The sequence below is a fragment of the Vanellus vanellus genome (genome assembly GCF_965231255.1).
Source record: "Vanellus vanellus genome assembly, chromosome: 1".
In the NCBI taxonomy this organism is placed as follows: Eukaryota; Metazoa; Chordata; class Aves; order Charadriiformes; family Charadriidae; genus Vanellus; species Vanellus vanellus.
Window position 1 is genome coordinate 198,750,041 of NC_138905.1, and position 19,483 is coordinate 198,769,523.

Below are 19,483 nucleotides of genomic sequence, written 5' to 3' on the forward strand. Positions count from 1 at the left end.
CTGCATGTTTGGCTTACGGGCGACAGGGGAATGGCTGCAGTGAAGGGAGCTTTGCGGTGGGGATCCTGAACCAAGCCACGTCTGGTTAATCAGTAATGCAGGAATAAGGAAGTGTAACGCGGGACTCCCCAGCCCTGTTGCTGCAGCTTGCAGTTTGCTTAGTAGCACAGTTTAAAGGGATCACAAGGAAAAAAGCCACACCTCTGGCATACTCCCGGCGACACTGTCAGCTAATCTGGGGCTATGCGCTTCCCTTCTTCCCTCCTTTTTTTTTTTTTTCCCCCTTCCAGTGTGTAGAAAGAAAACTGCTTCTGTGTGCCAGTTAACCTTAAATGCTGCTATGAAACCAGGCCTCACAAAGGCCTTTCTTTTCAGTAGCCCGGGGAATTCCTTCCCCACAGAGACTCTACCTGATTATACATGGAGCAGATTTTGCAGTGCTACTGTCAGGCTTAGACCAGATCCGTCCTTCACCCGATGTGAGCTGTACCCCACGTGTACGCACAAAAAAAGGCTCTTGCCAAACACCAGCTTTCACCTGGTTAAGAAAGCACCTGCAAGGCTTGCATTCTTTAAAGTATCAGGTCTCATATGTTTTGTTGTATTTAACTTTTTTTTTTTTTTTTTAACTACATACTCATATGCTTTAAAGTGCGCCGCTGCTGTGAAATGTTGAGAGGGTTTGTGGTTGCTGCTTGTCGGGTGAATGCTCACTTGCCAGTGCGCAGGTAACGCCAGCAGATGTTTCTGCTGACTATAGGCTGAGCAGAGGGATTGCCGGGTTTAGCCGTAAAACTCTTTGTTGCGAGTACTTGAATGGCTTGAAAAGAACGGGTGTCTCCAAAGAGCTGTCCTACCTCTTTGCCTCGGGAATCACCTGTGGTGTGGCTGCAGTGGTGGGGTGGCTAGCAGAAGTTAGCCCAGCTCTGGCAACAAGTGGGGCCCTATTTTCCTCCCCCCGCATCAGTTTTGTGTGCTGGACGCATGGTGTTAGCAAAGGATTTGGCCGTGAGACTTTGGTTTGGTGTTGGCAGGTGGAGCACATCTGTGTCTCGGGAAGGGGAAGCACAGGAGGATTCCTCAGGGGCTTGAACTTCATCCATGAGCAGTGCCTGGTGTCTGCCCCCTGCCCAGGGGAGGGCTGTGGGGGTGAGCAGGGGCTCCTCGGTCCCAGTGGTCCCAGTAGAACGTGCAGTTTAGAAAACACCGCTAAGCTCTAGGGTCTGGCTTGCTGCGAGGAGTTTTCCCTTTGGGGCTGGAGGTCATCTGCAGAGCCTGGATGTTATCACGGAATCACGGAGTTTTCAGAGTTGGAAGGGACCTCTAGAGATCATCTAGTCCAACTCCCCTGCTAAAGCAGGATTGCCTAGAGCCCATTACTCAGGACTGCATCCAGACGGGTCTTGAAAATCTTCAGAGAAGGGGACTCCACAACCTCCCTGGGCAGCCTGTGCCAGTGCTGAAGTGATGAAAGGTAGGAGATTCAGAATTGAGACCAGGGTCTCTTTGGTTGGCAATTGCAGGTGGAGCCTTGGTTTTGCTGTAAGATGACTTTTTTTATTTTTTTTAAATTCTCTCTAGTAGCTTTCCCCAGCCAAATTCACTACCCAAAAAAAGACTTGTAAAGCCTCAGGAAGGTGGGCCATACCCATGTATGCTACTGATTTAAATTCACACTTCAGCTTGTGTTGAAAACCAAATCATATAATCATGGAATGGTTTGGGTTGGAAGGGACCTTTGAAGATCGTCTAGTCTAGTCTCCTTGCCACTAGATCAGGTTGCTCAAAGCCCTGTCCAACCTGACCTCAAACACTTGCAGGGATGGGGCATCCCAAATAGATACTGCAGAAATCCCCTCTCCTGACCTGAGTGGATGCTGTCCTAGGTGTCCTCCATGCTACTGCTTCTGAACACCAGACAATCTGGAATCTCTTTGTCAGCATGGTTCTCACTGACAAAGGGATGGTTTTTTTTTTCCCCATCTTTCAGTAGCAGAACTGAAGAACAGACCCCTGCATGACTTGACCAGGGTCTCACCAGGTGTCTGATGCAGCAGAAAGGGGAACCAGACCATCTCCTGGATTACACGGCCAGATCATGGACCATCTCTCACAGGTGTCCAAGAGAGACTTTATAGTCTTTCTGTCCACTGTGGAGTTTTAATCTTGGCCTCCTAGTACACTGGGAGGCCCTTCTTGCCAGGGTTGGAGTTAGAGCAAGTGAAGGCCACGTGTGCATTGCCTCCTGGGTGCGTTTCAGGGTGCATTTTGAGTGCCATTAGCCCCACAAAATGAAGCCAGGGTCTGCTCCAGTTGCTGGGTCTTGACCATCTGCCATGCTTTTGCTCCTAGTGCATGTCTTACTCGAGCAGGGAGAGAAGGATATAGAAACTGAAAGACACTAGGTTGTGGTCTATTTTGTTTAAACGCGGACAAGCTCTACGCACTCCACAGCCTCCCAAAAAGCACTGACGATGTGGTGGGAGGGGGAGAAAGATGTAAACTCAGCAGGGAGCAAAGTTTCCCATCGTACCAAAAAATGTAAGGATGTTTTTCCTTACCTTGGGTACCAGCTTCTAAGCAATTAAGACATTCAGCAATGACCATGTGGGGGTGAATTCTGACTGGAAGCGTGTTTCCAAAGAAAATTATTTTAAAATATGCAGATTTCTTGCTATATGTAATTTTTTTTTATAAATGTTAACTTATTTTTATTGTCTACTTAGGGATCTGTTCTGGTATTTATATTCCATGACTTTGTTTCAGCTTTTGTGGCATATAATAGCAGCACGTAGGAGAAGGGAAAGTCCCGATGGGGGTCATTTTTCTTCAGTTGCCTTTTCTCTGAGAAGGTTTGTAGGAAAACCTTCCTGTGTCACCAGATTTGGTATTTAAATGTGCCATTGCCTGTACCAGCCCCAGAGCCACCCGCCGCAAATTTCCTAGTGGAGGTGAGGATCCTTAGCCCCATCTCCCACTCCTCCATCCTTGACTTCTTCAACCCATTGGTTCCCTGGTGGCGGGTGCTGCTGTCCCTCTTGCTGTTTGTTTGCCACTCACCAGATACAAGGAGGCAGAGGGAGCCTGCAGTCCTGCGCAGTGACAGGGAAGTGTAGGTGTCTCCCTGGCTCTCTGTCTACCTGCTTCCCCTGTGTCCAGCTGGACCTGGGGACCTCCTGGCCTCCTCTTTGCATGACTTGACCCAGGAAGTGGACCAGTGGGGAGGTGGTGAGTTTGACATAGCTGCGTACTCCTGCCACATCCCCTCCTGGCTGCATCCACCCCTTGCTTGTACCTTTTGTAAGCTGAAAGGCAAATTTGACTGCCTTCTTCTAGTGCAATGTCAAGGACTTTGCCAAATGGGTGGGTTTTTTATTATTTTATTTCTTTTTGCCTTCTCCTCTGCCTCCCTGCTGATGTCTGCATGTAACATAGATCAAGCCAGGTGTCTTTGAAGACATGCAACTGCTGCTATAACCTTGCTGTCGTGGACGATATGCCTTCGTTCATTTGAGCTTTTCTTTGTAAATAGTTCAGTCATTATTTTATTGTGAGAATATTTTGTACAGACGCAGAGCATTTTGCTGTATGAAGAGGTGGGAATGGAGAAGCGATGCCTTTGCTCGGTGTGAGGATAGATCCTTTTCTGCCAAAGCTGAGAGACACAGTAAAAATGGCTTGCCTGATCTTTCACGGCGGGCTCTAGCCTGAAGGACTGACCTTATTTTTGGCGTGTTTGGTTGCTCCCAGCCTGCTGGTGTGAGAGGAGCCCTCTGGAAAAGCTGTTGGAAGGGTTTGTTGGACTGCTGGTGTGTGGAGGTGCACAGTGCTGAGGCTGCAGCATTGCAGTTATATAGCAAATCCGGACACATAACCAGCCAGCCTTTCTCGATGGAAAATTGCTGTCAAAACAGCTTCCCCCCCCCCCCAAAAAAAAAAAGATTTTTTTGTGTGCAAAAATTGCTAGGTTTTGCTTATTTGCTTACGACTTTCATTCTTATGTCGCTGAAAATCATTACCGGCTGCGTTTCGCCTTCATTTTGCCCTTTTCCCATCCCTCGGGGTGGAATTTTGCCGCTGGTTCTGGCAGCGAGCGCCCGTGCTGGGTGTCGGGCAGCTCTGCAGTGTGAGGGGGTGCGGGGCTGCCCCCCCCATGCCCACCAGCCCCGTCTGGGCATGGCGGGGACCAGGCTGCGCTGCAGGCGAAGCGCTGCTGGTTCGGAGCCGTTTGCGCTTGGCGGCAGCGGGAGAGAGGGGGGCTGCGGGGGACCACGCCGGTGAGGCCACGTGTTGCTGTTTATCGCCGGGGTTTTGGAAGGGTGAGGTTTTAGGTGGCAGCGCTCGCCGTGGGCACGCTCACCCTGCGGCCAGCCTGGAGGAAGACAAGCTCCTGTTCATCATAGTGGACAGAGGGTGCCTGTCACTGCCTGCTGCCTCCATTCCTACCCACTGGGAGACCAGAAAGCAATATGATAGGATGTTATGTTTATATTTCGTAAAATCCACTTCTTTGGTGTTTGCGTTTTATATACTAATGGATTCCCCCCGCCGAAAGCCACCTACAAGTGAGCATTGCTGTCATCTGCCCAAAGGAATGAAGGGTGATGTGCGGGTCAGGCAGGCTGGAGGGGAGGAGGAGGAGGGATGCTGCTGGTTCTCAGGCAGAAGGCTCCCATGCGGTCCCTCCCTTGCACATGTGCCCCTCGACACCCTCCCCTCTCGAAGGAAGCCTCTTCCCTCTGGCAGAAAAAGCATCTCTCGTTCTAAAAACATTGCAACATCCACTTGGTCTGACTTTAGTGGGGGGGGGGTGGTGTCTGTTTCTTCCTTCTCCTCACCAAAAAATTTGCACTTGTTCAAGGCTAAATCTATATGTACGCAGGGAACCCCCTGCCCTCGCAGCCACCTGCCCTTTTGTGCATCCCAAAAGCGAGCCGAAGGGAAAGCTGCCCTGCCAGTGCCAGTGGTGGCTTTGCCCGCGGCCACTCGCCTCATGTGTTACCATTCATTTCCCACTCCAGCAGTGATGCCTTCCCCATAAACCCCCCCGGGCTGCCTTATGCTCTACGTTAATGGTTGTAACTGGGGTCCCCTGGGGTGTCTGACACCAGATGATCCAGGAACGTCTCTGCTAGCAAGAGCCAGACCTCGATTTTTCTCAGGGTATTTGCTCCTGGCTCACGCTCCGAGGCGGGAGGTTCGTCTGAGACTGGGCAGGCTCCAGCCAGCGAGAGGCATCTCTCCCTTTCGACGCCGCGCGGGGCAGTGGTTTTGGCAGAGTGACTCGTGTTTTCGGGACAACGGTGGAAAGCAAAGGGTTCCCTTGCAGCATGTTGTGCCTTCCAGCTGCGCTGGGTGTAAGGAGCAGGAGGAGCCACCGGCAGCCCGGAGGCGATGTGTTAGCAAACTTAGCGTGAGTTTGGGTCATGTCAGTAAAGGGATATTTACTGACCGAAGCCATGGAAGAGTGTATATTTTTATTTTTTAATTATTAAGCAAAATGTAAATACCTTTCGGTTGTCTGTTTGATGGTCTATTTTCCTAATGATTTCTCAGAATTTCTTATGGGCGTGATAAATAGTTTTAATGCTTGTTCTGCAAACAAATCTATTTTTTATCTTTTTTATCTTTGGTTTGGTCTTTGGTTTGATTTTTTTTGTTTTGTTTTGGTTTGGTTTTTTTTACCGTGTTCATGTAGCGATTAAAGCCTTAAGTTTTAAAATGTGAACCTTGCCCCCAGAGCACAGCGCGAGTGTGCAGCTACTTTTTATCCTGGCGACACTGTAAATACTTCTCCCCTGAACGATGCTTTTGGAATTTGGAAATTCACTTGTAATTATGTGGTACAGCATTAAAACATGTTTCTTGATACCCAAATAAATGATGCCTATTGTTTACCCTCATTTGTGAGCCTGCCTCTGTTTTCCAGCTTGTTCCAACGTCCGCTGGCTGTCCCAGTCTCTGCACGAGAGCACTTGCTTTGGGAGCTGCTCATGTTAACTCTGCCCCCATCTTTGGGGTCTCCTGAGTCCGGTGGGCCGATACGTAATTTGGGGAATTTGCTGCGGGCTGGGGTCTGTGCTTGGCGCCGAGCAGCTTGTTGCTGCTGACATCGAGGTGAGTCTCTCCCTGTCTTGTAGTACCAGTTCAGGTTATCAGGTGGGACTTCATGAACCTGCAGAGTTAGCCTAAAATTTGCCCAGGTGGTGTAAATTTGGCTGGCATTGCAAAACTTGGTTGTCTTGGGAAATGAGGACTGTGTAATGAACGAGGAGTTGTGCTGGTGGGGTTTTCCAGGGTAGGGTCTACAGGACAGCACTGAAACCACCAGGCAGGAGGAGTCTGTCTGCCCCCTGCCACCGCCTGCATCTTTTCCAGCCTGCTCCTGTGTCCTGCCATGAACGAGGCAGTGGCCCCGCAAACGCTGCTTTCCTTCTCCTCCCAGTCCTGGTCCTTCACAGCTTAGCTGTGCTAAGCAAGCCAGGGACCTGGTGGGAAATCTTGCGCGAGGACGTTATTAGGCACATTCCTGAGGTGGGACATGCCCTGGCGCCTTTTTAATCCTCCTGGCAAAGCCTGAGGACCTGTGTGCCCTCAGTGAGAGCGCAGGTTGAGGGGAAGGGGGAGTTGAAATGTGGGTGACCAGCTCGTTACTGAGCGCGCATGTTTGCTGCCGTGCCTGAACCACCAGCAGAAATGTTGCCTTTACTGCGTGCTGAAGCACAACACCTTAATAAAAACATTGCAGACCACTTTCTATGGTCTCCCAGGAGCCTCAGCTGTACGCGAAGCACCCTTAGAAAATGAATCCATGGGATTTTTGATCTAATTTATAGCATGCGAACCACAGTCAGGTAACCCACCCGGACCAACCGTGCTACCAAGTGGCTGTTCATCTTTGGTCTTTACCGTAACGGGGTAACCCTTTAATGGGGTTTTGCTTTGTTTTCCATTTATTCTAGTTCCTGTGTGCACAGACATACAGAAAACACTGCAGGACACACTGGTTCGTATGCGTCCGCCCATATGTGCGCTGGCGCATGTATTTATTATCAGGAATATATTACACTTATCTGTACATCATAACTGAAATAATACAAACTCTTCCTGTAATCATTAGCCACATAGTAAACGGGACCACAGACCTCCTGCTGCGTGGGAAGCTGTACAGAGGCTCCTCAGCGTGTCCATGGGACACAACCACCATCAGTGCAGAGACGTAAAATACCTGATTTTGCACTTGACAGTTTTTCCTTTCCTCCCCACCGCCCGCCACCACCGCAGGTCTTTGCTGCTGTGCATCTGCCAAGATAACCCCTCTGAGCCGCGGGCCGCGGGAGGTGCTGTCCCAACAGCGCCAAATGGCGCTTTCCTGTAGAAAACCAGAGATTTCCCGCAGCTTTCCCACCTCTCCGGCTCTCCAGCCATCCCACGGCTGTTACCCACCCGCAGTGCCGGTCTCTGGAACCCCTTCAGAGCAACTGTAGACTGGTTTTATTGCCGCTGCAGCCTTCTGCGTTGAATAAAGATTAACCAAATCAAATGTCACCTTTTTAAATACATAAGGGCAATAAAACCCAGCTCAGCACTAGCTGCGTTCCCTCTCCTGCCAAAGGCCCACCGTACCCTGTAAAACAGGAAAGTCCCTACTGCGGCCATGGCATTCGGGAAGTCTCCAGCCCTTCAAAAAACAAAAGCATCCCCTTGCTCATCTTTGAGCAGGGATGGCCAGGGAGCAAGGACTAGAGATGTGGGGGACTGGAGACCCCCACACTGCTGGGAATGCCAAGCTCACCTCGCATGGTCATGTCTCCCTGGTGAGAGCTGGGGTCACCAGCTTGGCCATGAACTCGGGGCGGGGGGTCTCCATTCCTCTTCACACCTACTCCTGCATGCAGAGGCAAGGGGGGACAGGACAGAGGAAGAGCAGGAAAAAGGAATGACCTTTCTTGGGGGAAAAAAGTCCATCTTTCTGGGCTTGCACCAGAAGGAACCACTCTTCACGTCCCCGCAGGGAGGGGTTGCTGGGTCCCTTCTGGTCAGGCAAAGCTTCCTGCAGCGTTGCTATCAATCGGGCAGGGCCCAGAGGCCATGCCAAGGAAGAATCCAGTGAGAGGCAGGATTGGGAGGCAACAATTGGATGGGAAAGGGATTGGCAATGATACCAAACGATGGTGGAGCTGGGATCGGTCCCAGTTTTCCTACCATAAAAGCCCCACTCCCAATTCACTGCTGGAAGCATCTTTTGCATATGGATTTAAACCAACAAAGTGATAAGGAAAGCACCAGAAATAGAGGGAAAGAATGAATAAATTAAAAAAGGACGGGCTCAGCCAGCCCACCTCGAGCCAGTAACGTGCTCTAGTATGTTTAGCATGGAAAAGTTCAGATTAGCAGCATGGTAACAACTCTGGTTGTATCATCTCACCCATTTTTAAAAAGGGTAAAAAGGAGAACCCTAGAAACTACCGACAAGTCAGCCTGACTAATCTGGTGGCCTTCTGTGATGGAGTGACTGTGTTGGTGGATAAAGGATGAGCAACTGATATCATCTACCTGCAGTTCTGTAAGGCCTTTGATACAGTCCCACACAACATCCTTGTCTCTAAATTGGAGAGAGATGGGGTTGCTGGATGGGCGTTGGATATGGAATTGGATGGATGGCTGCCTCCAAAGACTTGCAGTCAAGGGCTCAATGTTCAAATGGAGATCAGTAACAAGAGGTGTCCCTCAGGCATTGGTACTGGGATCAGTACTGTTTAATATCTCTACTAAGGATGTAGGCAGTGGGATTGAGCGCACCCTCGGCGAGTTTGCAGATGCCACCGAGCTGAGTGGTGCAGCTGACATGCCTGAGGGACAGGATGACATCCAGAGGGACCCGGACAAGCTTGAGAAGTGGCCCTATGTGAACATCAAGAGGTTCAACAAGGCCAAGTGCAGGGTCCTGCACCTCAGTCGGGGAAACCTCTGGTATCAATCCAGGCTGGGGGATGAAGGGATTGAAAGCAGCCCTGCCGAGAAGGACTCGGAGGTACTGGTCCTGCGAGAAGGACTTGGAGGTATGAATGAATAATAGGACATGAGCTGGCAATGTGCACTCGCAGCCCAGAAGGCAAACTGTAACCTGGGCTGCATCAAAGGAAGCATGGCCAGCAGGTCGAGGGAGGGGATTCTGCCCCTCTACTCTGCTCTTGTGAGACACCACCTGGAGTACTGCATCCAGCTCTGCACAGGAAAGACATGGACCTGTTGGAGCAGCTCCAGAGGAGGGCCACAAAAATCTTCAGAGGAATGGAACACCTCTCCTGTGAGGATGGGCTGAGGCAGTTGGGGAGAGCTTATTGTGGCTTTCCAATATATGGGGCTTACAAAAAGATGGAGAGAGACTTTTTAGCCAGGGCCTGTAGTGACAGGACAAGGGGTAATGGTTTAAAACTGAAAGATGGTAGACTTAAATTGGGCATAAGGAAGAAATATTTTATAATGAGGGTGGTGAGACACTGGAACAGGTTGCTCAGAGAAGTTGTGGATGTTCTGTCCCTAGACTTGTTCAAGACCAGGTTGGACGGTGCTTTGAGTAACCTGGTTTATTGAAAGACGTCCCTGGCCAAAGCAGGGGGCTTGGACTACATGATCTTTAAAGGTCCCTTTGAACCCAAACCATTCTATGATCCTATGATCTCATTGTATCAGAACTGTATGGGCAGACTGCAACGTGACAATGCAGTGGGTATTGCAGATATCTGTGCATTTAGCGAGTTTCAAAGTGATTAAAATTGTACTTGGCAAGGAGGGGCTTTGTGTGCATGTACGTGTTAGGTATCTATCCTCCTTTCAGGTTGTACTTGCTGGAGACACTAAAATCTAGTAATGCACTTCAACAGTAGTAGTTGGTGTGGCATGTTCTATTCTAACAAGATGCTCAGTTTACTCAGTATCACAGTATCATGCAAAAGCTGCTACAAAAATAAATTTCTCTAAAAAGGAGGAAAAAAAATCACCTTTTTTTTTTTTTTTTTTTTTAAATGCTGTGGAACAGGCCACAGGCGCTTTGACGGTGATTGAAGCTGTATCTAAGCTGCAGCCTGTGAATCCTGAGTACCTCCCAGGAAAGCTGAAGCACAGCTTCCATCCGAGCAGCACGGCAGAGCTGTGCAATCCCACCTCCGCTCACGCAGAGCCGGGTAGGAGAGCCGCCCTCCCCGCAGCGCTCCCGCACCCCGGGGATTTGCTGCACGGACCGTCCCTCGCTTACTTTGACCCCGGTGCTCAGAGCGGGAACTCCTGCAGGCTCTTTGCCCCTAGCTGGATAGAAAAGCATCCCATAGATCTCTTTTTTTTTTTTTTTTAAATTTAAATTATGCTCAGGCTTTTTTTTTTTTTTTTTTTTCCTTGCTTGCAGTACCCTGCAGCCCATCTCACCCCAGCTGTTCCTTCAGCCTCACCACCCCCTCGGGTGGGGGTCACGCCAAGCCTGGGGGAATTTTTTTGCCTCTAGGCAGGGAAGTTAAAGGTAGTTTAGCCACACTTTTCCATGAATCTTAAAAGTGCTCTGTAACTTTGGGTAAGCTTTAGCAATGCGAAATAATATATATATGTGGAAGGAAAGAAATTCTGACCTCACTGGCGCCCACGTTGTCTGCTGTGGTGTATTTGGTGTTTCGGATGGGAGGAGGCTAGAGCCCTTAGCAGGTGCTTGGTATCTCATCCTAATGCTGGAAACCTCTTGGCCAGCAAAGATCAAGGTTGAATAACTTATTTTCTCCTTCTTGCTCACGGGACTTGAAATAAATCAAAATGGACAGGAACCTACAACCGGAGATTTTCATTGTATCCAAACCCGGACAAGGTAAAACAAGGTAAGATCTAACTAGGATTTAAAGACACTAAAATTGAAAGACGTTAACCAGTAACCTCTATCAAATTTGCTAAAACCCTCAGGTTTCTCATCTCTAGCCTATCTCCACTTACAATACCGATGCTAAGAGTTAAAAAGCAGTGAATGGTATGCGTATCTTCTCTGGTGTTCAACGCAAAGGTGATGGTTTCGAAGGCAGTACTGTCTCAAGATTTCAAAGTCGCTGGTGTTCATGTTACATAGAGTACCACTTGGTGGTCATTTGGAAGGCGCTTCTACTTCTGTGTAACTTTCTTCTAGATTGGGTATAAATATTCCTGGGAAGCTAAACAGAAATGCTTTTCGTTTAGATACAAGTCTTAGGCACGAGTTAGAAAACTGCTGACTGTAATGAAAATATATCAGCACTTAGTAGTATCCAATAATATAAAAAATGCAATTCAGAACATCTTCAACTACATATATATGTGTGTGCGCCTATATATAGGTATAAAGGTACAATACGTACATGTATATAAACACAGACACATATACAGAAATATTCACAACTTGAACTGTATTTGTAACTAACCTGAAATACTGCAGCAAAAGTTCATTCTGATGAACCATTAATATAGTATTTTCCAACTTTTGGCTCTAACCAGAGTTAAAATGTCAATGCAGCGAACTAAACGTTTTGCTATCCTAACCTTCTGCTGTCCTAGCTTTTTGCTATCATCTTTTTTGCTACCCTAATCAACACGTCAGAACCAAGAGCTCCCATACGGGGACTATAAGAGTACCCTGCCTAGTGTAAAGCTATGCAGCTACCGAGCATGCTTGCAGCCGTGAACCCCGAGCGCCTGTTGATGGTAATACGTCCTCGGATGGTAACATTTAGCAGACTGGAAATGCGTAAAAGGCAGGGGACCTTCGGCGCGCGGGTGCCGAATCATCGCCGCAAGGTTCTGACTTTTGCTGGAGAGGAGTCCCCTGACGAGCAGCGATAAAAAGAAGTGGACGATGTGGGTGGGAGTTTCACGGGGCTCACGGCATCTCCCTCCTGCAGCTTCCAGAGGAGCTCTTCGTTAGTCCTGCTCAGCTTCTTCTTCTCCTCCACTTCTTTCTCAACGTATTCTTGAAGATTAGCGTTCTCCTCTGACAATTGCCTGGAGAGGGAGGCAGGACAGCATGTAAGGCACACCAGTGCGAAGACAGTGGCATTAACGCAGCCAGCGCTGCACAAGAGGCAGGACCCCAAGCACCTCCCTCCATCACATCCCATCACATCTCATTCCATCGCATCCTATCCCATCCAATCCCATCCCTAGAATCATAGAAACATAGAATAGTTCAGGTTGGAAGGATTCTTTAAAGGTCATCTACTCCAACCCTCCATCGCATCCCATCCCATCCCATCGCATCCTATCGCATCGCATCCCATCCCATCCCTAGAATCATAGAAACAGAATAGTTTGGGTCATCTACTCTAACCCCCCTACAATCACCAGGGACAGCAGGTTGCTCAGAGCCCCGTCCAACCTGACCTTGAATGCAATGGGGCATCTACCACCTCTCTGGACAACCTGTGCCAATGTTCCACCACTCTCATAAAAAAATTATTCCTTCTATCTAGTCTGAATCTACCCTCTTTTAGTTTAAAACCATTACCCCTTGGCCTATCACAACAGGCCCTGCTAAAAAGTTTATCCCCATCTTTCTTATAAGCCCCCTTCAGGTACTGAAAGGCCGCAATAAGGTCTCATCTAATCAGGTGACTGGTTTAAAAAGAAATGGGGCAGTGCAGGCAGACTGTGGGAGCTGATCAAGATGTGTTTTGGGCATGTGCTGGCAACACCCCCATCCCGGAGGATGCATGCGGGAACACCTGGCTTCTGCAGCCTCATTAACGCTTGGGCAGGAGCCAGGTCCTGATGTGATCAGCCTGGGGCAGCCCTGGGCATGTACCTAACCTGATTTACAGGCAACTTAGCATTGTATAGAAATAAATAGGGAGGCACCTAACCTCCTCCCTAGGTATTTGCAGGGTTCAGCAGCAGCTGGGTGTGGATTTCGGATGTACACACAAAATTCTACACGACTCCTTTTCTGAATATAGCCTGAAGCCCATAGCAGATGTCACAGACTGCTGCTGGTCCACTCTCTCTGTGTCATCAAAGGTCTCTGAAAGGGTGGGGTTGGCATTTCTGATTTTGTTTAAAAAACATTTTTAAATTTTAGCCTCAGTTCCTAGAGAAATGGAGCTCAGGTGATCAAGAATGTGTCTGTTCTTCTCCCACTCCCTGAAAGTTTTGGACCATGAAGCAGTGGCTAGCAGAGTCGAAGGATTAAAAGACACAAGTTGGCAGAAGTTTACAGAAAACTGCTTGCCTGGTGGAGGAGGAAAATCCTATTCACGGTCCCATTGGGGAACCAGTTGTGGCATGAGCTCACAGTTTAACAGGCATGAGGAAGTCCACATGGGAGCTCGCCCTGAAGAAATAACTCCATAGGAAACCTCTTGCTACACATGGAATTACTTTTTCTCTTGCAGTGTCTAACAAGACAGGCCGTGGAAGTTATACACAAAGCCCCTCTACACCCTTTTCACGAAGAAGAAAAAATAAAAAGCACACGCCTTCCCTGCCTTTGTGCAGCTCTTCGTGTGTGAGTGTCTGGTAGAGCTCATCTGGACTTTGGGAACGGGCTAGTCACACCAGCACAGACCTCACAGCACAGTGAAGGACTCCGCTCCCTCCTCTGCTAAAGGCGCCGCTTGGACAGGAGGCAACGCAGCCCACAGCCCATCAGCACCGTTACATTGGAGGTCTAACGCTGCTCGCTAGCGGTATGGTAGGACGCATGGTACCAGTGTCCTCTGGAGCCTCTCACGCACCAGGCTTTGCGGCACTGATGCACACTGCGATTTGCTGGCAGAGACGGGCTGCAAGTTATACGCGTGACCTGCAGGGCAGCAGCGAGATGTTTGAGCAGAAAAGAGCCTTGCAGCCAAGTGCCTGGGAACGCACCACGCAGCCTGTGGACATGTCCTCCAGAGAGACCTGCTTTGGCACATGGATGGAGAAACGAGCTGCTTGCTTGTTGCGCTGCTTATTTTAGCCTCGCGCTGGGAATTTCCACTGTGTTGCCTGATGTGACGTGACCGGACACAGGCAGAGCCAGCTTCTCGCCACCCGGAGACAGCGGCAGGTTGCACAGCCAGCCGTGCCGGCTTCCTTCAGCAAAGCCTCTGCCTTCATCTCAGCCAACCTGCATCTGCCTCTGCCACGCCATGGGGAGGGAGATGGACAGATGCAGCACTGCTGCTTATGAAAGATACAGACGGCCATTCAGCCCCTCTTCATCATTCAGGCAGAAGAAGGAAGAGAGTCAATGTAAAAACGAATGTGTTCTCACTATGTAAGTTTGTATCCTGAGATATATGTTCCAATTTTAGACGTAACCCATCTAGGGAAACCTTTGTCCCCAGCACTGCAGACTTACGATCAGATGCGTTCCTCTGCCAGCCTCCCTGCAGTTTAAGCAGCTGTAACAAATCACAGCCATAAAACCAGAGAGGTCTGCAGGGGCACACACCGACATGATAGGGATGCAGGGGAAAGCGCTGGAGTAGCGTCCTCATCTCACGTTAAAGCCTCTCCCAAAAGGCCCAGAGGTCAGTAAGTGAGAAGGTTATGCCAACAGAGACCAGACACCCTCCTGGTCATCTTCATCTCTAAGGTGCTGGAAACTGCCATTCCTCAAACATCCCCAGTCCAAAGGACCAAAAAAAAATGCTGGTTGATTTGAAGGGAGAATCTGAGATGATGGGAAATCAGATGATTTTTTTCAAGCGCTTGGGGAAGTCCCAGCAGAGGCTCTGTGGAGCTCCTCTGTCCAAAGCTGGTGCAGGATCTACCTGTCTTCTCCCTTCCTTTGCACCTGCCCTTGGCTATGATTGGAAATACTTCTGCAGTGCACCCCTCAGCCCCCCGATGCCGCCGGGACCCCCCTCCTCTCCTGGCCACGCTGCAAAGGCTGGCTTTGCTCTGGCTCCCATCCCTCCTGCTCCCCTCCCTCCTCTGGCTGCTGCTGGGCTGCCACAGCCCCGCGGGCACCCAGAGTGCAAATGGGCAAAAACAGCTCTAATCCAGGCTGTTCCCCAGCAAAGGGCAGCTCCCTGAGCTCGCTCATGCTGCGCCTCCCAGGCAGCACCAGTACAACAGAAAGGAGCAGTTTGGGGTGGCTACTGCTGCCAGGAAAACACAGGTTTTAATAACTCTAAAGCCCTGCCTGATGCTGTCCCCGTAGCTGTCCCCAAACTGTTACTGTTGAAAATGCAAAGCACCAGTATAGGTTAGGGGCGGACTTGCTGGGAAGTAGTTCTGAGGAGAAGGATCTGGGGGTCCTGGTAGACAGTAAATTATCCATGGCCCAGCAGTGTGCCCTTGTTGCCAAAAAGGCCAATGGAATCCTGGGCTGCATAGGTAAGAGTGTGGCCAGTAGGTCGAGGGAGGTCATTCTCCCCCTCTACTCTGCACTGGTGAGGCCACAACTGGAATACTGTGTCCAGTTTTGGGCTCCCCAGTTCAAGAGGGACAGAGAAATGCTGGAGCAAGTCCAGCGAAGGGTAACTAAGATGATTGAGGGACTGGAGCATCTCCCTCATGAGGAAAGGCTGAGAGAGCTGGGACTCTTTAGCCTGGAGAAGAGAAGGCTGAGGGGAGACCTTATTATGGCGTACAAGTATCTAAAGGGTGGGTTGAAGGAGGATGGAGCCAGGCTCTTTTCAATGGTTCCCAGTGACAGGACGAGGGGTAATGGGCACAAGTTAGAACACAGGAAGTTCCGTTCAAATACACGGAAACACTTCTTTACGGTGAGGGTGACAGAGCACTGGCACAGGCTGCCCAGGGAGGTTGTGTTGTCCCCTTCTCTGGATATTTTCAAGACCCGCCTGGATGTAGTCCTGAGTAATGTGCTCTGGGCAATCCTGCTTTAGCAGGGGAGTTGGACTAGATGATCTCTAGAGGTCCCTTCCAACTCTGAAACTCTGTGATTCCGTGATTCTGTGAAAATGACTGTTGTCTAAGTTGACTTTCCAGGCTGACTTCAAATGCGGGATTTCTCCCAAAAGATGCTCTTTGAAACCAGTACCTACACAGTGACAGGCAAAGAAGCAAAGCGCCGCAGCCAGGGAGCAGAGGGTGCTGTTCGCCCCACCAGAGGCAGGGAGCTGCCGCACAGAGACGCCAAGCACCGAACCAGGCACCCTGGCTGCTGTCACAGGCGTGGAGAGAGACTGCCACTTCCACACCACAATTCATCCAGCCCGAAAGCAGGTGTCTCAAACTGGCCTGGTGAACCAGACCTTAAGAATTCCTGGTTTTCCTCCCCAAGCACAGAAAGGCTGTAGATACCCACCTCAGACAGTGACACGTGTGTTACAGGTATTTACGCTCAGGTGAGATGAAACATAATCCTCACCCCAACCTGCATGTTAGCACAAGCAATGCTGACTTTTTAAAATATCTGCATGCAAGAGACAATTTTTTTTTTTTTAAAGGCTGAATCATGAATAGAGGAGACACTAGAAAGACAAAAACTAAAATGAAATCAGAGAGGAGACGCTGACGCTCTAAAAAGTCAGCTAAAAATGAAATTGCATGTTAGGCCAATGGCATAATTTCTGGTAACCATGACAGCTAATGTGCTGGGACAAGTTCAGCTCTAGCATCTCCCCCCGGTACCCCTTCTGCCTGGGTCCAGCTGCAGTCTCTTGCCTGACAGCAGGCTATAAAATCCCTGGGACAGACACTGTCCTACCCTTCTCTATTTCTGTACTACCTCCCACCAGGAGCCTTGTCATCCTTATCTGGTTGTGACAAAGGTGCAAACAGAAAGTGCAGATGAAAAAAAACCACCAAAGGATAACCCTGCCTGGGTGACGGTGGCATCATTACGATGTCTCATGAAATTGCCCCATTTCCCATCTTTGTTACCCACCGACTAACGGGTCTCCGGGCACTGACACTGACATCAGAAGCCACTGGCAACTTTGCTCTCAGCAGCATGTCAAAATCATGGAAACACACAGACAGGTATGTGGCCCTCCTTACGTTAAAGTAAGCAAATCCCGATATAAAAAGGATTTTTTAATAATACAAGCAAATGAGGACACCGATACACTTTCAGGAGGAAATAAGATTTTCCCCTTCTGAAATAAGTGTCAGCCTTGGGCAGTTATGATCTGCAGTCTCCTTTCAAGCTCAGACAGATCGCAAATATCAGCACAAACCTTGTTATGACAGTATTTTGCTCAATTCTGGCTCTGAGTTCTTCGTTCTGCTGTTGCAGCATGGTGATTTTTTCTTCCAGTTTGAAATTTTTTTCAACCTGCAACAAAAGAAGGTTTGTGAAGTCTGAAGAAAGCCCAACACCTGATGCAAAGAGGATTTGTTCTTTATTTTCCCCTAGAGCAACTGCTAAAATTTGAGGCTAGATGGAAGTGGTCATCTTGACTGCAGCTGAGACTGAGAGTTCTGACTCACACCACATCATACTGATGAAGTAAGCGGGGTCATCAGCAGAGCATTGAGCGGAGGCAGAGCTGAACTAGCCCTTACTTCTAACTGAGGAAAAGGAGGGTCTTAGTCTTGTCCAGCACAAACAAAACATCTTCCTCGGTGGTGCCCCGACAACTTTCATCCTTCAGGAGCCAGCGTTACCAGCCGTTGTTGTGGACAGGGAGCTGGTGGCACTTGGGAAGCACGGGGATGCCCAGCATGGAAAGGGCACTGTGGTGTGAGTGGTCAGTCTAGAGATGAAGGAGGAGTGCCAGGTGGTATGATGTGCATCATTCAGCTCAACTAACCTCATCAGACATAAACGTCTGGTGTCCAGCCTCTAGGATTATGATTCCCTGGTTATGGGGAGCAAAGAGTTACTCACCAGAGCAGATTATGCCCAGGAGCAGCCTTAGACTGCTGCTGCATTCACAAGAGGCGGGCTGCCCTTTGGAGACACTTCTCTCCACTGCTGGCAGTGTCGGCTTAAATGACAGGCTTAAACTACGCATTTAACCTTAAGCTACAATTAAATCAAATGAATCCATTCCCAAGCATAGGTACCTTTTACTCAGGACAGTTTAAGGACAGAGTTTGAGGATGTCAATAGCAGTGTATTAGAACACCAGTAAGATGTTTATAGGCGTGTACCACAGCCTCAGGTGCCCTGTTTTTCCCAAGTTTTGACTTTGACATACTTTATCACCTTAGTTCTTGGTTTTCCAGCAGCTTGAATTTTGCTGAATTCAACACTTTTGGAAGAAAACAAGATATCACAAGGGTAACCTTATCTCTGTGTGAGCTCGGTTATTGAATTTCCCAACCTTTTATAAAGAATCAAAATATTGTGCACTGGAGTTTGCAATAACTCACACTTTATGGTGGGGGCATCAGCTTTATGCAGTGGTTTCCAGTCTATGCAGGTAAACGTAAAGCATACTCATTCTCAGATATTCTGGCCTATCCCAGTGTCCTGGTTTGAGGTAAAACAGGACCAATTTTGTTCAGTAACTTCGCTTCTCAGCTGTGCCTCTTCTAACTACTGACATTAACTGCATATTGTGCAGACAGTGTTCACTCCCTCAGAGCAATAGAGCTGATGCCCAGGCATGGTGTGCAGAGGGGCTCCTGCTTAGACTTATTGCTATAACCCCCAAGGCCAACCAACTTGGTTATTTGCCCCATTGGAGGGTCGGAAGCGGAAAAGCGTAGTGGGGTCCCACCTGCGGGGAGGAGCAGACAGGACAGGTGACCCAAAACTGACCAACGGGGTATTCCATCCCATCTGCCTCATGCTCATTATAAAAGCTCAGGGATCAAAGGGTCAGTCTCTCTTTCTTCAATGGCCGATGTCTGAGGAGGACCCTGTCTGTTCGTCTGCCTGTGATCCCGATCCTGAATGCAGATCCGGAATCCAGTTCCTGTCTGTCACTGAGTCCAGCCTGGGACTGCCCCAGTGTCAGCCAGTGATGTGATTGTCATCTCGGGAGCTTGATATGGTTTTGTATATTATTCATTATTTCTTTTTATTTTATTATTAACATTTCATTAAAGTAGTTTAGTTCCTTCTAAACTCATATGTCTCTTTTTCCCTCCTCTGCCTCTCTCTTTAAAGAGGGGTAGAGGGGAGCATCTGTCAGTCCCATCTGGGGTCCCCCAGGTCCCCAGTAGCTGATCTGGCCTAAACCATGACACCCAGTATAATTTATTAGAGCAGAATAAGGATTCTGACCCTGTTTTGCAATGCTCTGAGAGAGGAAACACCATCATGGGTACCCTTTTTGCTTTCCCAATAGTTTTAGTAAGTAGTAGCTATGCCAGCATGAAGCACGGGAGATGATCTGCGTACCTCCTTTCCTCTCTCCACTGAAACCCTCTTCCTATACCACCCCTCTCCTGCCACCTTCATTTCCAGACTCCCGTTCAATAGACAAGGAGCCAAGCCTGACCCCATATTTGAAAAGCCCTGCTGCTCCCTTATGAGGCACCCCATCTTTCAGAGCATTTGGAGATGCCCTGTAGATGTTCTGGCACCTATAAACATAGCTCTTTAAAGAGAAAGCAGTTGTGCCTTTGC

At 49.1% G+C, this 19,483-nt stretch overlaps 1 protein-coding gene across 1 annotated transcript in view; it reads right to left on the minus strand.

Moving 5' to 3' along the window:
* Window positions 1-11,792: 11,792 nt before the first annotated feature.
* MTUS2 (microtubule associated scaffold protein 2) overlaps window positions 11,793-19,483 on the minus strand; it is a gene marked incomplete at both ends in the record, with an annotated part of 203,770 nt that continues 196,079 nt past the window's right edge. Inside the window, 2 exons of the mRNA XM_082497202.1 lie at window positions 11,793-12,009; window positions 17,139-17,236. Of these exons, the coding sequence (XP_082353328.1) occupies window positions 11,793-12,009; window positions 17,139-17,236 (315 nt within the window). The remainder of the gene's footprint in view (window positions 12,010-17,138; window positions 17,237-19,483) is intronic.